The following is an 18,093-nucleotide window of genomic DNA, read 5'->3' as shown; positions in this document are numbered from 1 at the left end:
GCAATAACACGGTGAAAACTTCTTATATGCTTTCATAATTGTGGGTGAATTATTTTATATTTGTATCTCATTAATTTCCCTCGTACCTAACCAAATTTACTTTAGACCAAATATATAAAACATATTCGAAAATGACAATCATTTAGCTTCGTCGATTATTTGAAGCAATGGGCACAACAGAAATTATATCAAAAGAATGTTATTGATTTAGTAAGGACAATTGTACTTACAGAAACACTTATCGACTCAGTTGAGACTCAGTTGAGCAAAAAAATAAGTTCTCATAAAAGACCGAATTCAAAAGACAAGTTTCCAAAACCAAATGAATATTTTTTGTATGGAGGACTTCTCATGGACTTACTTGGAATTACTTATTGTGTTATTTGTTCATAAATGGTCAATCTAGTTGTAACCTCGCTTAAGTCTTAAATGACCAATAAAAGAGTAAATCGATTAGTTTCGAAAATAAGTGATAGACAAAGTCTTGATGTCTCATAAAGAGGATATCTTTATAAGTAATTCAACAAACACTTGATATGCAAAAGAGATGAAGGAGAAAATAAAGACTTTAGAAGACAAACAAACAATTGTAAGTTTGCAAATGATTACTCACCGGGTGTTAAGCATGTTAGTAAGTTCTCATAGGTTTTATGTGCAAACTTATGAATCCAATCAATGCTCAATGTGTTCACCACCAAAGTTTTATATCCTCATTCATATACATGATTACTATTGCAACTTTAGTTTATTTAGAATCGAGTCTCGTAGTTCGGAAGTATTATTCCATGTGAACAAAAAATTCTCGAGCTCACCTTTATATCAATGTTGCTTCGATGCCCTCATGTTTTATGGTAGAGCAATGCGAGTGTTGTTCCATCTCGCATTAAAAACCCTCATGAGCAACGTAATCCTAGACGTGAGTTCTACCACGACTTCGTGTAAATACTACATGGAGTCTTTGGTATCTGAGCGAACAAACAATTCAAGTAAACAAAAAAAATTCACAATCTCACCATGATAAAATACTGTAATGAATTAAGCAAAACAAAATAAGCCAAACCATTACTATAAGCAGCCGCATATGGGCTGCAAGTGCAAACCACTCAAACCCATTCTACTTGCTAGTACATAGAGTTGGTCTCAAGTTATATGATTCTTTATGCAATATATATGCGGAGAGTGGTTAGACCTTAAAACTCCTGATTATTCATTTAATGATCTCAAATTCTTAGTGCATTTTGAGACTATCTGCAGGCCAACTTATAAGCTTGTTTTAACTCGACTGATTATTCTAGTACATTAGAGTTGTCTCAACTTATAAGATTGAGATACATTTCGACTCTTATAGATATGCACATCATAACAAGAATCTTTCAATCAGATTCTCCTATACTAAGTCTTACTAGATGCATTTTGCAGACATGAGATCAAACTTACATGGAAGAGCAAGTCTTTGTGATTAACCCTTGTCACACTGCTTCAAGGTTGCTCTGCACCACATCTGTGTGTACATCTGTATCATCCACAGAAGCACACAATTTTACGGGCAAACATATCGAAAATCTATTGTTCAGATAAAAAATGATCACAGTGCAGACAGAATATGAATGTGAGTTTTGAATACCTATTGTCTCCAAATGGTACTCAGAAAGAATGTGAGGTTCCAACCTACAGCTTCAGATCATTCAATATGGATCTTATAATAATTGATTAAGATCACCAAAAGAGAAAAACTTGGCAACCAATCTTCAATTGATCTTTTCTTATTACATGTTGAATCAAAATGAACGGAATTCAAACTACATTTGAATTCTTTGATCACTGAAATCCAGTGATCAAAGAAGGTATACCCATTAGAAACTTGTATCCCTTTTAACTGGAGAATGTGCATAAGACTAACATATATGGTCTTTAGTGAGGTTTTACAACACTTGTTACACTTTTAAAAATCATCTCTGAAAACCAAACATGATTAGTGCACACCACATCTCAGATGATTCCATCAGATATGCTTATCGGAAGTAATATATGCCGAAAACTTAGCTTAGTAATCCTTTCCTTCTATCTCCTCGACCTTCAGCTTTCGATAACCTTTATCAGTGCCGAACAACCTGACAAATAACAAAGAAAAATATGGATAAGGATGGTTGATTCCGATATCAAAGATGTGATACTATTGGAAAGGCATGTTCAAATATGTCCCAATGCCCCAATTCAAGTGAATTACAATATCTGAAAGGAGAGGAACAACTTAAATGGTGTTTGTTCTGATAACAAGTATCTTGTAGCCATTTTCTCAGAGCATAACACGAACAACAAGCCAAGAGCATCCTTCTCTGATTTCCCAGAAGGTTTAGTTTATCAACAAAAGAAATAAAAAACAAACACCTTACTGCTAGCATCTTAGACATGTCTATAAATACTCCAACTAGTGGTATTTCAGTGCTTGGCATTTTCTAACATAAAGGAATCAGGATTATCAAGTCCTCCTTTGCAGGTCTATATGATAATACAGGTAGGCAGATGCCATCATAGGCAGAATAAAAAGTTCACAAACATGAGTTAGTTATTTGCATTTTATGTTGGGGAGCTTTTAGATCTCATCTTACTGAGAATAGTCAAATCCAGTAATTAACAAAGTAATGAAATATCACGGTTGTTGTGCTTGAATTATTAATCTTCTAATTAATGGATTTTGTGCGAAACAAAGTTCTGTTCGAGAGGAAAATGAATGAGCTAGTAGTTCTACGTAAATATCACCAGAAATCCTTGTTCTATGGATAGAAGGACTTGGAGACAGGTACTCCATGGACTCATTTGCTTTAATTGAGTGATAATTCAGCTTGACCAGTTTGCCTCTGTAACTATATAATTGAACATGTATGTATGCAGGAAAAAGCTATTATTACTAACCAGTCCATGTAAACAAAAGTTGATGAATAATTCCCTGACTTGGTGAAAAGAATACGATGATGGTAGTCATGGAATTCAGAACTGCAAAAGCGATCGGGTGTCAATAAATTAACTCATGTAATACAGAAGGATCAAGCACACTTAATACAATGTAACTCACCCTCCATATAAAGGGAAGAAGTTTGATGGGCTCCATGGGAAATGGTATCCACTGTGAGCCTCAACCGTCTCCAAGACTCTCAATGCCATCCATAACCACAGTGTAAATAGGTGAGGGCCGGTTAGAGCTGGACCCACAATTGTGGCAAAGCCGAGGAATAAGATTTCAGCAGGATGGGCATACTCAGAAGTCAGTCCAAATGGTGTAGCATATCTGCATATGGAACAATGGTAAGAGAAAACTCATGAATGGATATTGACAGAGGTCATTCCACTTACTCATGATGGATACTGTGAACATGCTTGTATAGCCATTTGGTATGCAGTATCCTGTGCCCCCAGTAAAACACAAAATCCTCCAAGATGAAGTAAAAAAGTATTTGAGAGACGATGACAGTCCTATAAGGAAAATAAGAAGAAAAAAAAAAACAAAAATATCAGCTAAGAAATTGTAATCTAGCCAAACTATATGTCATACCCCCCCATCAATTCAAGGTTCAGTTTGCATCAGCATTTTTTAGATCCCATTTTTCATTCTTTGATGGTCTTGTCAGAGCATCAAAAGCTTATATAAACGCATTAAGCTAAAATACAGTGTGGCTCTAACATACAATTCATTTTCCAAAGCATTCTACAAAGCAAGAAGCAAATTACCAATTTGGCAATGGAAGACTGCTTCTCAGACCCATGTATCTGAACGCAGGATAAGAGATGAGCATAACTGGTAAGTTGACACAGACATGGTACATGATTAGACGCAAAACACATTTCTTGTGTGCTTCTGCAGTGTTGCTCTTTTTCTGCAAAAGTAATATACACGTCTCTTTAAGATGTAGCATTCAAGCAATAAGGAAATGACTACTACTCAAGGGAAAGAAAGTCATCCTTAACCAAGAAATAAGTTGAGTAATTGCTTGATGCTGAATGTGGATGTTACTTGTAAGCTAAACACAATTGAGAAAAAAGTGAATTCATGCGTTTGAAGGTTATACATAATAGTGTAAATGGCTTGCAAAGAGTAATATGAGATGGAAGACATCCTAAATAGAGCAATTAAGATTCCGAGCGTGCTTATCATAGAAAATTGTCTTTTAGGTGGATACAATTGCATAAGCACAATATCTCCTTGTAACATGAAACCACAAGTGGCACATGTTAAGAAAGTTTTATAGTACAATCAATAAAGTAAAGAGGCACAACTTAAGAAAGTTCTATAGTAAAACAATAAAGAAAAAAAGGCAAAGACTGAAGATTTTACGGTACAGCCAATCAAACAATATGCAAACACTTCTTCTTCACATGTTGATGACCATAGGTCGCTAGGACAAGTCAAACACAGAAACAAATAAGTGAATAATCTGTTCACGGAAATTTAAATAAGAATAGTTTAGTGAATAAACATGGAAGCCATAAATTAAATAGATGACAAACAAAGAGAAGGTAATAGTTCCTTGCAATCCACATTCTTTAATACTGAAGCAATTAGCACAAAGTGATGTGTTAATAGTCAATAATGGTTCTAAGCCCATCTACTGCTATTCCATGGCTACAATCAAATTGAAAAAGAAAAAAAGAATGAATGAGTGAGTGAATCTTGGAATTGTAATAATGTTTTGCCCTTTAAAACAGAAATATAAACAATGAACTTAATGAAACAGATAAATACAAGAAAACAGAAAAAATAATACCAAGTTAACAGCAATTTCCATTTTCATATTGCATGGAAAAATTGAGCATGATCCTACTGCTTTCTTGTCCAATTTTTGAATTTTACAGTAGAAAATAGTGCCTCTCAGAAATAAAGGACAAAGATAGGAAGCAATGGCTGTCAATATTAGAAAATTTAGAAAAAAAAGTAAATCTCTGCAATCTAGGCTGACCAAACCTGAATTTTGTATTTGCTGAAGAACCCTGATCTCTCCAAGAATATGGATGGGAATCCAGACAAGAAAAACACACTTTCATGAATTAAAAAACTGCCGATAGTTGCCAATTGGAACTCACTGAAATGAGTAATAAGATACTGCATAGAATGACAAACATAGTAAGGTACAAATCATCAAAGTTAAAATGCAGTAAATTAGGCACACGAAACAAGCCAAAGGTTCTTGATTGTTATTAATGCCTAGAGTGAAAAAAAAAAAAATGTCTTTGAATCACAAAGGCCGCACCTATGTTCTTACAAACTAGGCAGCCAATGTACGAAGGATGACACTGTAACTTGCTCACTACCACGAAGTCTAATGTCAATCATGCTGGTCGTAGTAACCAATCAAGAATTCTCATCCCTCGAACTGTCCCATTCTCAATTTCCCAATAATGGATTGTAAAGCGAGCCAATAAATACTATGCCAATAACATTTGAAGTTTGAACTCCCTATCAACACCTCATAAGGAAAATCTTGGAAAAACCAAAAGTCCCACATAAGCTTCAATCAGGGAAACCTTTCCGCGACAGACAAACCATATCCTGCTTGACTCCACAAGGAAAACTAAAGGTGATCGTAATCTGAACAACGAGAACTCGAAAGCATAAAGCAGGTGGAAGCTTGCAACTCCCGAACCAGAAGCAAGAAGGGGTATAAACGGGAAAAAGGAAAACTTGATGGTTCCTCAACCATCCACGCTGCGCAAGAATCAACCCTCGTGCGAGTGTGATCACCATTCGACTCGGCGGTGTCTCGATCGGAATGTCACTCGCCGCTCAAGCACTTCCGATCGAATAGTGTTTGTTACACGAAGGAACCACGACGCACTACCTAAAGAACTCCGCGTGGTAAGTCAGGATCGAATCCGTCGATTTCCATTCCTCAACGGGTCCGAAGCACAACAATGGAAAGAAGCAGAGAGAGAAAGAGAGAGAGAGAGAGTACCAGCCAACAGGATTCCAGAGGAGACGCCATCGATCGGGGACGAGCGAGGGAAGGTGGAGGAGGAAAACTCGGTCGGTTCCACCCATATATGGGACAGTCTGACGCCGGTCGTGGTGGCGTTTCGATGCATTCCCGAAGAAAATAGAAAATTCGTGCACACTTGTGGGTCTTACAATCGGAACTACCAGCGCGATGATTGGAGAGTCGAGGCGGGACCGCCGCAGCATCTACAAATGGGACCACTTGATGCCTGTGGGGGCCGAGAGTGGGTCGAAATCTGAGGCCGACGAGAGCGTACTCGTCCAAGGGGGGACGCATCACTACATTCTCCTCGCCGTTTCAGCGAATGATTGTGTGATCACTACCCTATTTTAGAAAGATAATAATATTGTCTATTTATCTCGACAAAATTAATCTAAAAATCCTATTCCTCAATCTCCTATAGGAAAATGTTGATCAAACATGATAAGAAATTTCATTTTATTATTTTTAGTAATTATTAATATTACTTTGACTCATTTTGGTTGAGAAACTAACTTTATTATTGTTGACAGCTATCAATGAAAGATCTACTTTGCTTTGGCTACATTACCAGATCTAAAGTGATTCAATTTCTACTTATCCGATATCATCATTTTGATACTAATCTTCATCGTCCGATCAATGAGCTCCATGTCATATAATCACTTGAATAAAAAAAAAAAATCATGGGTTAAGCGATGAAGGTCGAAAGACACCCAACACATAAACAAAGAGGCCTCTAATTGTTGATCGTAAAATCAATGAGGAGAAGAGAGTGAGTTTAATTGAATGACGTACAAAATTAGGTCAAGTTTGAAGTTGAAAGAGTCGAGAGAATCCTATTTCCAAAATAGAAGAATCCCTCGAGCTAACTTACTTAATATCCTTTTCTATACATAATTAAAGTAGTCGTCAATATCTTAACAAGAAGTTATTTTGTAGGAGTTATCTCGAAGTTGTTAGGTATTACTCGAACTTGAGGAGTCGTCTAAAATATAAGTGTCAAATGTTACAGACGATGGCCCAAACTTATTTTGTTGATTGGGTGTTTTAATTTAAGGTGTCAAGATAATCATGACGAGATATAATAATTATGCAACGACACATGTCAAACTTTTCATACTAGTAATAATAAAATATTTTTTGATAGTTTTTATACCATTAATCTCAATCATTTTGGTTAATATCCATAAAATATAATCATATTATTTAATTTATTTTAACTATTTTTTTTATTTTCAGGATAAATTTATCATTTTTGAATGAAAATAAAATTTCTTGTTCTACTTTATTACCAATCGTAAAAAAATTCATTGAGATGTCAAATTAAGTATAAATTATATTTTATTAGATTATGATGGAACATGTTTGGATCCATCTCCGAAGCTAGATCCAATAAGATAACATACCCGTTTGAATGATATAAATCCGACCCATCTTAGTTGATACTTCAAATTCATTGTATATATATATATATATATATATATATATATATATACCGCATTTGAAGGCGGCAAGGGTGAGGACTCCGCTACTTGATTCCTCTGCTCCCGTTGCAAGCCTGAGGACTCCGCTAGTTGACTCCTCTCCTCCCCGATATATACAAGTATTTGCCGCATTTGATGGCTGCAAGCGTGAGGACTCCGCTACTCGATTCCTCTCCTCCCCAAACGCCGCGCCATCTAAAACCCTAGCCCTCCAAATCCCTTCCTCCCTAAATCTCGATCGGGGGTCTGCGGCTGCTTCTCCTCGAGAGCAGGCACCGCGATGGAGGAGGAGCCGGTCGCCAACGGGACGACGATGGTAGGATTTCTTGCCCTCCTTTGCCCCTCTGTTTTAGAGTGTGATGTTCGTTCCCTTGATCCTTGTTCTGATATCTACTGGGCAATAGGTCTGCGTCCCGTCGCACCCGTTGATCAAACACTGGATATCCATCCTCAGGAACGAGCAGACTCCCTGCGCCACATTTAGTGAGTAGTTCTCGCCCCATGGAATTATATTTGGTCTGGACGAATTTTACTGCTCTATCATTTCTGTTGATGGACTTGGAATACGTTATTTATGTGCGTAGTCGATTGATTTGAAGATTGTTTCTTCACTTATACCATTCGCTGAACATATGATAGTCATTTCTCAAAATTTATATGGCATTGGTGGTCATCTTGTTTAGATGATATGGATGATGAATTCTTTCTGTTCTAATGATTTGGGTGTCAATATGCTGAGTTGGCTTTTGTTGACGTTGAAGATGGTTGATTAGATTGAAAAATGTGAAGCCTTGAAATATTTGAATTTCGTGTATAAACACACAAGAGGGCAAGCCTTGGCATCACAAAAAGATTGCTTCACATTACCGAGGTGACCCGGGTTGGAGTCATGGAAACTCTCTTTTCTTATGAGGGGTAAGGCTGTGTACATTACCTTCCTCGTACCCCACGTTGGTGGGAGACTCATGCACTGGGCCATTGTCTTTCTGCAGGCACAATTTATGGACGAACATTGTCTTTAAATCCATTGTATGATCGCATATGCATGTATGGCTGCAGAAATAGTGATGCATGTTCTCTTTCTGTTGTCTCATATCCTCTGCTTTTGGTACTTTAAGAGGTTAATGTGGTAATCACTAATTTCATCTTTCTTATTCTTGTTGCCAGAGAATGCCATGGCAGAACTTGGGAGATTACTCATCTATGAAGCTTCTAGAGATTGGTTGGTGAGTCAAAGTTTCATTTATCTTATGTCCCATGTTTTAAACATATTTACTGTTCATCGTTGGCAAGTCTCAGTTGGTTTTGTTTTTGTTGAAAAAACTGTTTTCATGAAGGACTGAGATTTGCTAAGGTAGTAGACATCCATCAGTAAAGCTATGTGTCACTGTTGGGACTTAATCATGCAACAAACACTTCAAGCATATGTACGCGTATCACATTTCATTAGCTATATGTCACAAGTAGTTGTTAATCATATGATAAATAAGTTATCTGGCTTTGTATAAGTTGACAGTTGAGTATCCATAATAAGCAGCAGGTGATAAGGTGATATCTAGAAAAACAAAAATCTACAAGATTGGACAGAAAAAACAGAGGACATATCTCATACTCAATTTAATAAAATTAACTTTTGCAAACTACAAACAATGAAATATAACTGATGATGAAAACACATTGCAAGGAACATACATCTCCAACAACCATGTTCTAACTTTGTAGTTTGTGGAATTATTCCTATCAAACCTCACTGCAACATCATAATTGACAGTTAGCAAGTAAGGATGATTGTAAACAATTTATTTTACATTATAGTCAATGTATTTATCTATTTGTCTTTCAAATGCATTTGGCACTTCAATGAAATAATCAAACATGAAGGCATTTGCATCAAATATTGTGAATAAAGCTTATTAAGATTTTTTTGGGTTCATAAACTTTATTTATTTTCAAGGTGAAACATAATATGTAGTTGCTTTTACAGTGAAGGAGTAGACCATGTACCTATGAATTTTCTTTTGGGTGGAACAGGTGTTACCGGTTGAAGATCCTATCATATAGACTACTGTGATAATTTTTTTTAGCTACCTATCCTATGTCCTTTCAAACAAGCCTCAAGCTTTCGGTGCAAACTAATGGGGTATAGCAATCTCATACTGACCTGTGACTATAGCCACCAGTTACTAATTAATAGTACGGCAAAAGTATCTCTAGGTGACCTGTGACTATGGCCACCAGTTGCCCTGTGACAAAGCCTAGAACAGGAAATAAAATATCACACTTTTCTATTTGAGTGGACACCATCAGTCAGCCCCATGACTAAGTCCAGATAGGTATATCTTCAAATGACACCAATCAAGGAATAAGGCATAATGGCAAAGTTGGTTAACGTGATTAATGTCTATATCAAAAAATATCTCTTACTGGCTGTGATTATGGCCAATGGTTCCCCTTGACAAGACCTAGAACTGGAAATGAAACATCACACTTTTCCATTTGAGTGGACACCAGCAATCCACAGCCAAAACCACACAGCACCAACTCTAGAATATATCCCTGAACAACATTTGACCCCATTAACAGGTTCAGATCATAATCAAGTTAGAAGAGCACATCACAATTTCCAATGCTGTTGAACAGATACAAGAACTTTAAAAGAAATTATATGTGTTGTTAAAGAAAAGTATATTCAGATATTTAGTAGGTAACATGTATGTATTGGTGTGCTTCATTTCTAAATTTCTAAATCTTTTATGTCATCAAAGAATAATGTTATCCTCAGCTAAAACTCTTGATATATTCTGTACACTTTCCTTTTTTTCCCCAATCATATGGCAGTTTATTTTCCTTGCAGCCTGTAGCCAATGGAGAGATTCGGACTCCAATGGGTGTTGCTACTGTTGAATTTGTTGATCCACATGAGCCCATAATGGTCAGGGGTAGTTTGTGTTTTCAGTGTATAGATGATTCATTAGACATAGTAGTCTTGTTGTATCCTGCCTTATTTACATAGAATTACCTTGATTTGTAGTATTTCATTGCACATTAACTTACTGATGGTTTTTCACTTGACAGATAGTTCCCATCTTGAGGGCTGGTCTTGCTCTAGCAGAGCATGCTTCATCAGTTTTGCCTGCAACGAGAACATACCACCTGGGTGAGAACAAATACATTAAGCATCACTATATTTATAATAGGGTTTTTACAATGACTAAATGCTGTTGGTATTCAACATCCAAGAACCTAATTATAAATGAATTAGATATGCAGATCGACCATTGTTGACATTTGGAAGCCTTCAATCTAAGAGATATCTTGGAGTGTTCAAATTACTAGTCTTTTTTGTCAAGGTTCTAAATATCATACGGTACCAGTGTATCGAGCTTTGCTCGGTATGGTATGGTATGATGTACTGAGCAATACACCTAAAATAGGCATAAAATTCTTCTAAAATACCTAAAAATTGAAGAAAAAAAAAGTTAGGATAAGATTTTTAAGTTAGACTTAAATATACATTTAGTATAATTTTAGCAAAACTAATGTAAATTAGATAAGAATAATGCCACATATCTTTTTTAAGCTTTAAGGAGTAGCTTTGTACAAGGTTCGCAATTCAGTCCGTTCCGGATCATTCTTCTGTTAATATTGAATTATCTACGAAAAAATTATTTGAATTGTTATTATTTTGTATACAACTTAAATTTTAAGATTCAAATGAATTAAGTAATCACATGTGTAGATTTATCTCATTCTATCATCAAAACAAACGATGGGCATCCACGGGTGGTGGATCGGGTTTCTCGATCCTATGTATCTGCATATCAATATGATATGTTTGTCGAACTCAATCCTGAAATTGATCCCACGACATAGTGTATTGACACACCGTATGTCATTGGTACATCAATATGGTGATGGATTGTCACTATGATTGGTATCTACTTTCGATATTGATCTATTGCTCCGTATCATACTGTTGCTCGGAGAAGTATGATCAACTATTATCGTACTGTTATTGGCCGTAAGATTATCCATAATTGGAGGGGTGAAAAGGGTTAAAAAACCCTTGAGGAGGCCTCCAACGGTCAAATTGACCATTAGAACAATGTTACCATTCGGTAACGGTCAAAATCAACTGGTACTGGCCGGTGCAGATCGGTAACGATAAAAATTTCAATCATTACCACTCGATACAGCCCCGTATCACCGGCCAAATACTTGATATTGCCCGGTAGCGGGTGGTCTACATGTCGGTCCGCTGGTGGACCGGTGGTATGGTATGATATTCAAATCCTTGTTCTCTGTATTTGTTGTTGATTAGTGAGGTGCAGGAGTTGTCTTTTAGTTCAAAAGGCAGAAATTATCTGTTACCAAACCAGATTGTTAACCACAAATTATGATGCTATTATCACATAGCTGGTTTAAAATCCACAGAACTTGAAACCAAGCTTTAGAACTTTTAACTGTTTATAGTTGCATGATATGTTCTCCTGAATGATGTTGCCATATTCTTCTTTCAAATGAAGGCATGCGTAGGGATGAGATGACTCTAGAGCCATCCTTGTACCTCAACAAGTAAGAGCTACTATTCCTTGTCTTTTTTTTAACATAAGGTTTACAGTGTTTTCTCTTCTTTTCTGAAATTGTCGTTGCTGTTTGGATCAAATATTATATTTTAACTTGCTTGTAGTTGCTTTCTGTCTCTACAGGTTTCGCTCATCAGTCTTTGATGTACAAATGTTTAGTTTTTGTTATCTGCATTATTAATTGTGATTTATGTAACTTTTGAGTCTTTGACAACTGGCCATTTGGTGAATGTTCTTCATGCAAAGACAATATGTGGAAATTTTGAACTTTTGAATATCACTTGATAAATGAATTTTGATATTTTATCATGTGGTATATCTCTATTCAGATCTTAAAAAATTTATGTGTGCATCTCTAGGTTATAGTTTAACTTTTGCGAATAGTTCCTCACTATGAACCCGCATCTCTATTGCATAACATTCTTATTAATGGTTCTCTAAAAATCTAAAGGGTGTAATAGTTTTCCATTAATTTATGTGGAGCAATACCTTGTGCTGCTGGTTTTGAGCCCTTAACCTCCACATTGCTTCCTATGGTAATCTTGCATTCTTAGTTTTCCACTACTATTTAGTATTCTTTTATTAATTAATTATGCATGCCTCAGGAAATGAATGGAAAATTAATTGTTTTTCAATCGGGACTTTATGAATTTAACTGCAATTGGTGTGATTTAAAGATCAGATAAAGTGATGTACTGATAAATGGTAGTTCTTCGGTTCAAAAATTTGTAGTGAAAGTAATGAGTTAGTGTTCCCATGAAATATTAAGCTTATGTAATATGATTTTCATATCTTGTCAAATAGTAGTTATACGAAAATGGAAAAGATGTCTCTTCTCTTTCATTTCTCCACGAAAAGTGCTGTGCTCTTTTACCTTTTATATTCTGTTCAACAATCTGCTTGATCTTTCCTGCTGTGTTTCATGTGATCATGAGCATGTTAGTTGATATACATGAGATAACCATGTAATGAATTACTGTTTTTCCTTTTTTTGGTTGTTAAATGCAGATTACCTGACAAGTTTCAGGAGGGGTCTCAAATACTTCTTATTGATCCTATGCTTGCAACTGGTATCTTTCTTTTTAATGGTGTACTTTTCACTATACTGGTTGAAAACTATCTCTAGGCTTGTTGGAACTAAGTTCCATTCATATTCTCCCCTTTTTTTCCAAACTAATATCTAATATTAAGTATAAGCCTGTATCAAAATTATACCAAAAGAGACCCCTTGAACTCTTAAAATTTAACTCCTAATCAAATTTGAATCTTTTTTGCTCAAAGAGACTCAAAACAAGACTATAGGCTTTCTAAATTAGTTATAAAAGAATAATGACTAAGATGTTCTGAAATAATGAGATATAGAGAATCTAGATCTTTACCACTAGACCTGAATAAGGTGGCTCAGTTAGCCCTCTCCTTCCCTAATTAACCAGTTGAATTTTGAAAAGGAATTCTCCACTCCTATCCAACTAGGGATGAGTTACATGCACCCTCAGTGAAAGTCTGAATCAATATGTTTTAGGCAACCCCAAATTGTAAAAGGCTGAAGCAGAATATGTCAGCCCCTATTTGGGACCTTGTGAAAGTTGGGAGAGCTGACTTGGGTCAGAATTGGCTTTGCTTGAGGTTTATAAGAAGGGGATATGAGGTTGAGCCACATGGTAGCATATATCCTTTATTTTATGATGAATACATACACTCTTGCACATTAGGCTGATGATTGTAGACTTGGTATTTCAATAATTCATTTTAGAATCAAATTTGTTCGAGGTTCCAACAAACATGCAAACATGTAATGAACCAGTATAGGGCATCACAACCTTCAGGTAGAAATTTATGCACTGGTAGTAAGGATGCACATGACATCGTAAACAAATATGTTACAGACATTAAGGGATGTGTCCAAATGCCTGGCATATCTGCCAAGGAAAATGCCCAAAAATTTCAGAGATGAAACAAAAAATAGGAAGAGGTGAACTTTTGGGTTCTGAAAAGTGTTCCTGACAATGCAGGCTGTGGGAGCCGGTGTTGGCGCTCCAATTTCTGTTTGGAGGAGGAAGAGCAACTTGCAGTCCAAGTGGCTGTTGTCCTAGCAGATGATGAAGTTGTTAACCATATGGTGGCGGGAAAGGGGTATTAGTGATAAATAGTATGGTGGTGGTCATAGAGGTCATAGTAGTCATGGAAATAATATTAGCGATAATAGCATGTCCCTTGGTTCCAATCTGTGTTCCTTTGACTAGCATTTTTATTTACCATGTAATATAACATGAATTATGGCTTATCACCCTGTTTTTGAGCTCTTTCAGGTGGTACAGTAATTGCAGCTGTTGACTTGTTGAAGGACCGTGGAGCAGAGGACAAACAAATAAAAGTTGTAAGTCTACAAAGTTCAGCCTCTTTCTAGTCCAACCCCCACGTGATACAACGCTCGTGACTCGTTTGTTTTTTATATATAATCTGTCAGATTTCTGCTATTGCTGCCCCTCCAGCCCTTCGGAAGCTTAGCCAGAAGTTTCCGGGGTAACTCAACTTCCATAATTGTATAATTACGGATTAGTCATTTACCTAATTAGTGCTGGTTGTTTTCAGGCTTCATGTGTATACAGGAATTGTAGATCCAATTCTAAACGAGAAAGGGTATATTCTTCTATCCACGGAAGTATGCAAAGCCTTAAATGCATGTGGCTTATATTGTTTGATGTATTTTTTCCATCACCAGGTTCATAGTCCCAGGACTGGGAGATGCTGGTGACCGCAGCTTCGGCACTTAAATGTAGCACTTTCAGCACTGAGGAGGTATGCAACAAATTTAGAGCGTACTGCTCCGACAACTTCAATTTCTTAGCATTTGATTACATTCTGAAGTAGGGATCATAACAAGGGCACTTGCTACAACAGTTTTGAGTGAAAAACAAAACTCCTTTGTTAGTTTTGTTTATGTGGTGTGATGTCCAAAAGACAATTGGAAGTGCTGTTTATGACTTGAGTAGTCTGAACTTTTGTTAGTTTTGTCATCCTCTAGGTTTTTGACTGAGAAGGCACATAATTAAATTTTATGATTGTGCATCGCTTAAAGAGTAATGGATTCCGTAAAGATGAGCAAAAGGCCTTAATGTGATCCATAATGGAACTTTATTTTTTGGTTAGTGCTGAAAAGATATGAGGATGCCCGACTTGGATCCACCATGACAACAAGCTAAGGATTCCTTGAAACTATCTCGAGCAAATGCACAGGCTGTCATCCAGTGGCAATTGCATTAAAACTCACGCAAATAGTTCTCTTGAGGAAGATGGGGAAATGAGAACAGTAGCGTTACAGCTATTGACAACGACAGTGTTCGCATACCACCACGAGAAAGTTTTGGATCCTTCTTGAGTGAGACCCCCCAAGGACCAGTATCCAAGATAATTGCACCAGTCATTGACCTCAAACAAAAGATCGAGTTCCAGAGAGATCCAATAAATGACATTGAGTTAATCATCATAACTGCTAGAATAATTCCCCCCTAAGAAAGCCTATTAAACATTGCGGCAGGGTTTCGTGTACATTCGGCCTCGAAAGATCACTATCAAACAAGGCCTTTTACTTCAAAGCACAAAGTGAAAATAAATGGATATGTGTTCTTTCCAACCACCAAGTGTGACATGTAAACAATAATCATTTCTTTCAAATCATACAAAGTATTTCTTTAAAATCATTCAAAAAAATGAAATAACGAAATTTTTTCTTCTTACTTTGACTATACATTTTATTCTCTCTCTCTCTCTCTCTCTTTTACTTTTTACTTTTTACTAAATTTATGCCAATCACCGAGAAGCACCACATATCTTACCACCCCCACAACATAGGTGGACCAGTCCAGTCCAGTTCCCATGCATACATACAGTGGGCAGCATGAGTCAGTTCACTTGCATCCACATGCTCCATCAATAATTATTGTTCATACTCTAATCTACATGATCGAAAATAAAAGCTCAAGTGTCAGCTTCGAGAGGATTACACCAGTATGTATGTTCAGTAATCAAATCAATGATTGACAGAGAGGGTCGACTATCTCATATAGCAACTAAAGACCTTTATAGTTAATGGAACTCGTTAAAATGCTTCATATCTGCTACTCTCATGATTAATCCTTCCACAATTTACAAAGACTGAATAGGTTACAGATCAGATAGGGCATGATTTGTACTGTATGCTTCAAGCGGATGACACTCTCCACCAAATCCCAGCCAACATCATAAATGCTGCTTCCTTGCACTTCAATCCCTTTGAACCAACCTTGAGGAATGCTAAAATATTTAGCACTGCAAATGAGATGATGACATGTGTTGGACAAAAGACACTCCTCCATATGTAGAGGAAACGAACATAAGGCTGCTGAGAGTTCATCAACCAGCAGCACACTGGTCACCAGATCTCAGAACCTCCGAAAGCTCTGTAATCTCCACTCCTTGCTCTGTTCTGCTAAGATGCGAACAGCGTGGTGGTATCTCATTCTTTCCTTGTTCCAGTTCTCATCCCTGACAACCTCAGCTTTTGTTGGCATCGGTGGTGGCGTTGGTGTCTGGATCAATGGAAGAGGCACCAGCATCACCACTGCCACCGCCCAAGCACCACCATCCGATCCCTCAGGTGCCGCCTCCAGCAGTGAGTACCCAGCTCTTCAAGCTTGGAAGTCTGCCATGACAGAGGATCCTAATGGAATTCTGGCCTCCTGGGTTGGCCCTAATGTGTGCTCATACAAAGGTGTCTTCTGCTCAGAGCCACCAGAGGACAGCTCCTCCTCGTCCTCTGTGGTCTCAGGCATAGACCTCAACCGTGCCAACCTCAAGGGCTCACTGGTGAAGGAGCTCTCTTTGCTCATCCACCTATCCTTCCTCCACCTGAACAGCAACAGGTTCTCAGGTGCAGTCCCAGACTCCTTCAGAGAGCTGCAGTACCTGACCGAGCTGGACCTCAGCAGCAACCAGTTCTCCGGCCCCTTCCCCACCTCCACACTCCTCATCCCCAACCTCGTCTACCTTGACCTCAGGTTCAACAGCTTCTCCGGTGAACTTCCCGATGAGCTCTTCGAGAGGGACTTGGATGCCATCTTCCTCAACAACAACCAGTTCGAAGGCCAGATCCCCATGAACCTCTGGGCCTCCTCGGCCTCTGTGATCACCCTGGCCAGCAACAAGTTCTCCGGCTCCATTCCGGCCAACTTCGGCTACACGGGCTCCGGCATTAGGGAGGTCCTCTTCCTCAACAACAAGCTCACAGGTTGCATCCCGCAGGGGGTAGGTTTGCTCAACGACATTGAAGTCCTGGACTTGAGCTTCAATTCACTCACAGGCCGTGTTCCGAGCTCATTGTCATGCCTATCCGACATCGAGGTCCTCAACGTAGCACACAACCAGCTCTCAGGGGAGCTCCCAGACCTGGTCTGCGACCTGAAGAGCCTGCTCAACCTTTCTCTATCCTTCAACTTCTTCTCTGGGTTCAGCCAGGACTGTGACAAGCTGTCCTTCAGGAATGTGGGGTTTGATTTCTCCGGGAACTGTGTGGCTGGGAGGGACATGCAGAGGCCTCCACCGGAGTGCACAGGGCTACCTGGAGTGGATCTCAGCTGCCTCAGGATACCATCAACGCAGGCTGTGGCTTGCGCTGCCGCCATGGGTCAGGGAGGTGGTGTGGCTGGCGTTTCATTCACCTTGTCCACCTCATTGCCGTCATTGCCATGACCTCTGTCAGGATAACGCTGCACTGGGTAGTAAACAGGCTGTATGCATTCACTGGCTTATGCTCTCTTAAATGCACCACCAGAAGAACATGTTCTTGCGTAATTTGTGATGTTGAGTTGGCTTTGGAGTTGTTCTTCTGTTCAACATGTCATTTCATGCCATGGTAAAGCTGGCACTGCCAAGTCTGTAGCTCCAAGAGATGACTATTCTCACTGATATAACATTCTTCACCATGATCGTTGCTATGCAAGAGTTCTTTGTCTATTGAGGATGACCAAGGGAGCATCTATCTCCTGTCACCACTGATCGAAGCTGCAACTGCTTCAT

The 18,093-nt window shown here is 38.1% G+C and overlaps 3 protein-coding genes across 3 annotated transcripts; 2 read left to right on the top strand and 1 right to left on the bottom strand.

Annotated features, from left to right (window-relative positions):
• Positions 1-1,862: 1,862 nt before the first annotated feature.
• On the bottom strand, positions 1,863-6,011 carry LOC103986994 (very-long-chain aldehyde decarbonylase GL1-11-like). Its single transcript, XM_009405164.3, has 7 exons — positions 5,946-6,011; positions 4,958-5,095; positions 3,727-3,872; positions 3,352-3,471; positions 3,074-3,286; positions 2,914-2,994; positions 1,863-2,111 (listed from the first exon to the last, which is right to left on the bottom strand). Exons 1-7 carry the CDS (start codon positions 5,973-5,975, stop codon positions 2,045-2,047), a joined length of 795 nt encoding a protein of 264 aa, XP_009403439.2. The 5' UTR covers positions 5,976-6,011; the 3' UTR covers positions 1,863-2,044.
• A 1,475-nt stretch (positions 6,012-7,486) lies between these two features.
• Positions 7,487-15,123, top strand: LOC135640369 (uracil phosphoribosyltransferase-like). The gene is made up of 11 exons (XM_065154727.1): positions 7,487-7,769; positions 7,858-7,936; positions 8,621-8,679; positions 10,308-10,385; positions 10,529-10,610; positions 11,980-12,028; positions 13,048-13,109; positions 14,349-14,416; positions 14,507-14,562; positions 14,632-14,679; positions 14,762-15,123. Exons 1-11 carry the CDS (start codon positions 7,734-7,736, stop codon positions 14,811-14,813), a joined length of 669 nt encoding a protein of 222 aa, XP_065010799.1. The 5' UTR covers positions 7,487-7,733; the 3' UTR covers positions 14,814-15,123.
• Positions 15,124-16,401: 1,278 nt separating this feature from the next.
• LOC135639396 (leucine-rich repeat extensin-like protein 4) lies at positions 16,402-18,016 on the top strand. The gene has a single exon (XM_065153133.1). It carries the CDS (start codon positions 16,513-16,515, stop codon positions 17,764-17,766), a length of 1,254 nt encoding a protein of 417 aa, XP_065009205.1. The 5' UTR covers positions 16,402-16,512; the 3' UTR covers positions 17,767-18,016.
• The last annotated feature ends 77 nt before the right edge of the window (positions 18,017-18,093 follow it).

This window comes from Musa acuminata, chromosome BXJ3-6 (assembly GCF_036884655.1).
Source record: "Musa acuminata AAA Group cultivar baxijiao chromosome BXJ3-6, Cavendish_Baxijiao_AAA, whole genome shotgun sequence".
NCBI lineage: Eukaryota > Viridiplantae > Streptophyta > Magnoliopsida > Zingiberales > Musaceae > Musa > Musa acuminata.
This window is presented reverse-complemented; position numbering and strand designations above follow the sequence as displayed.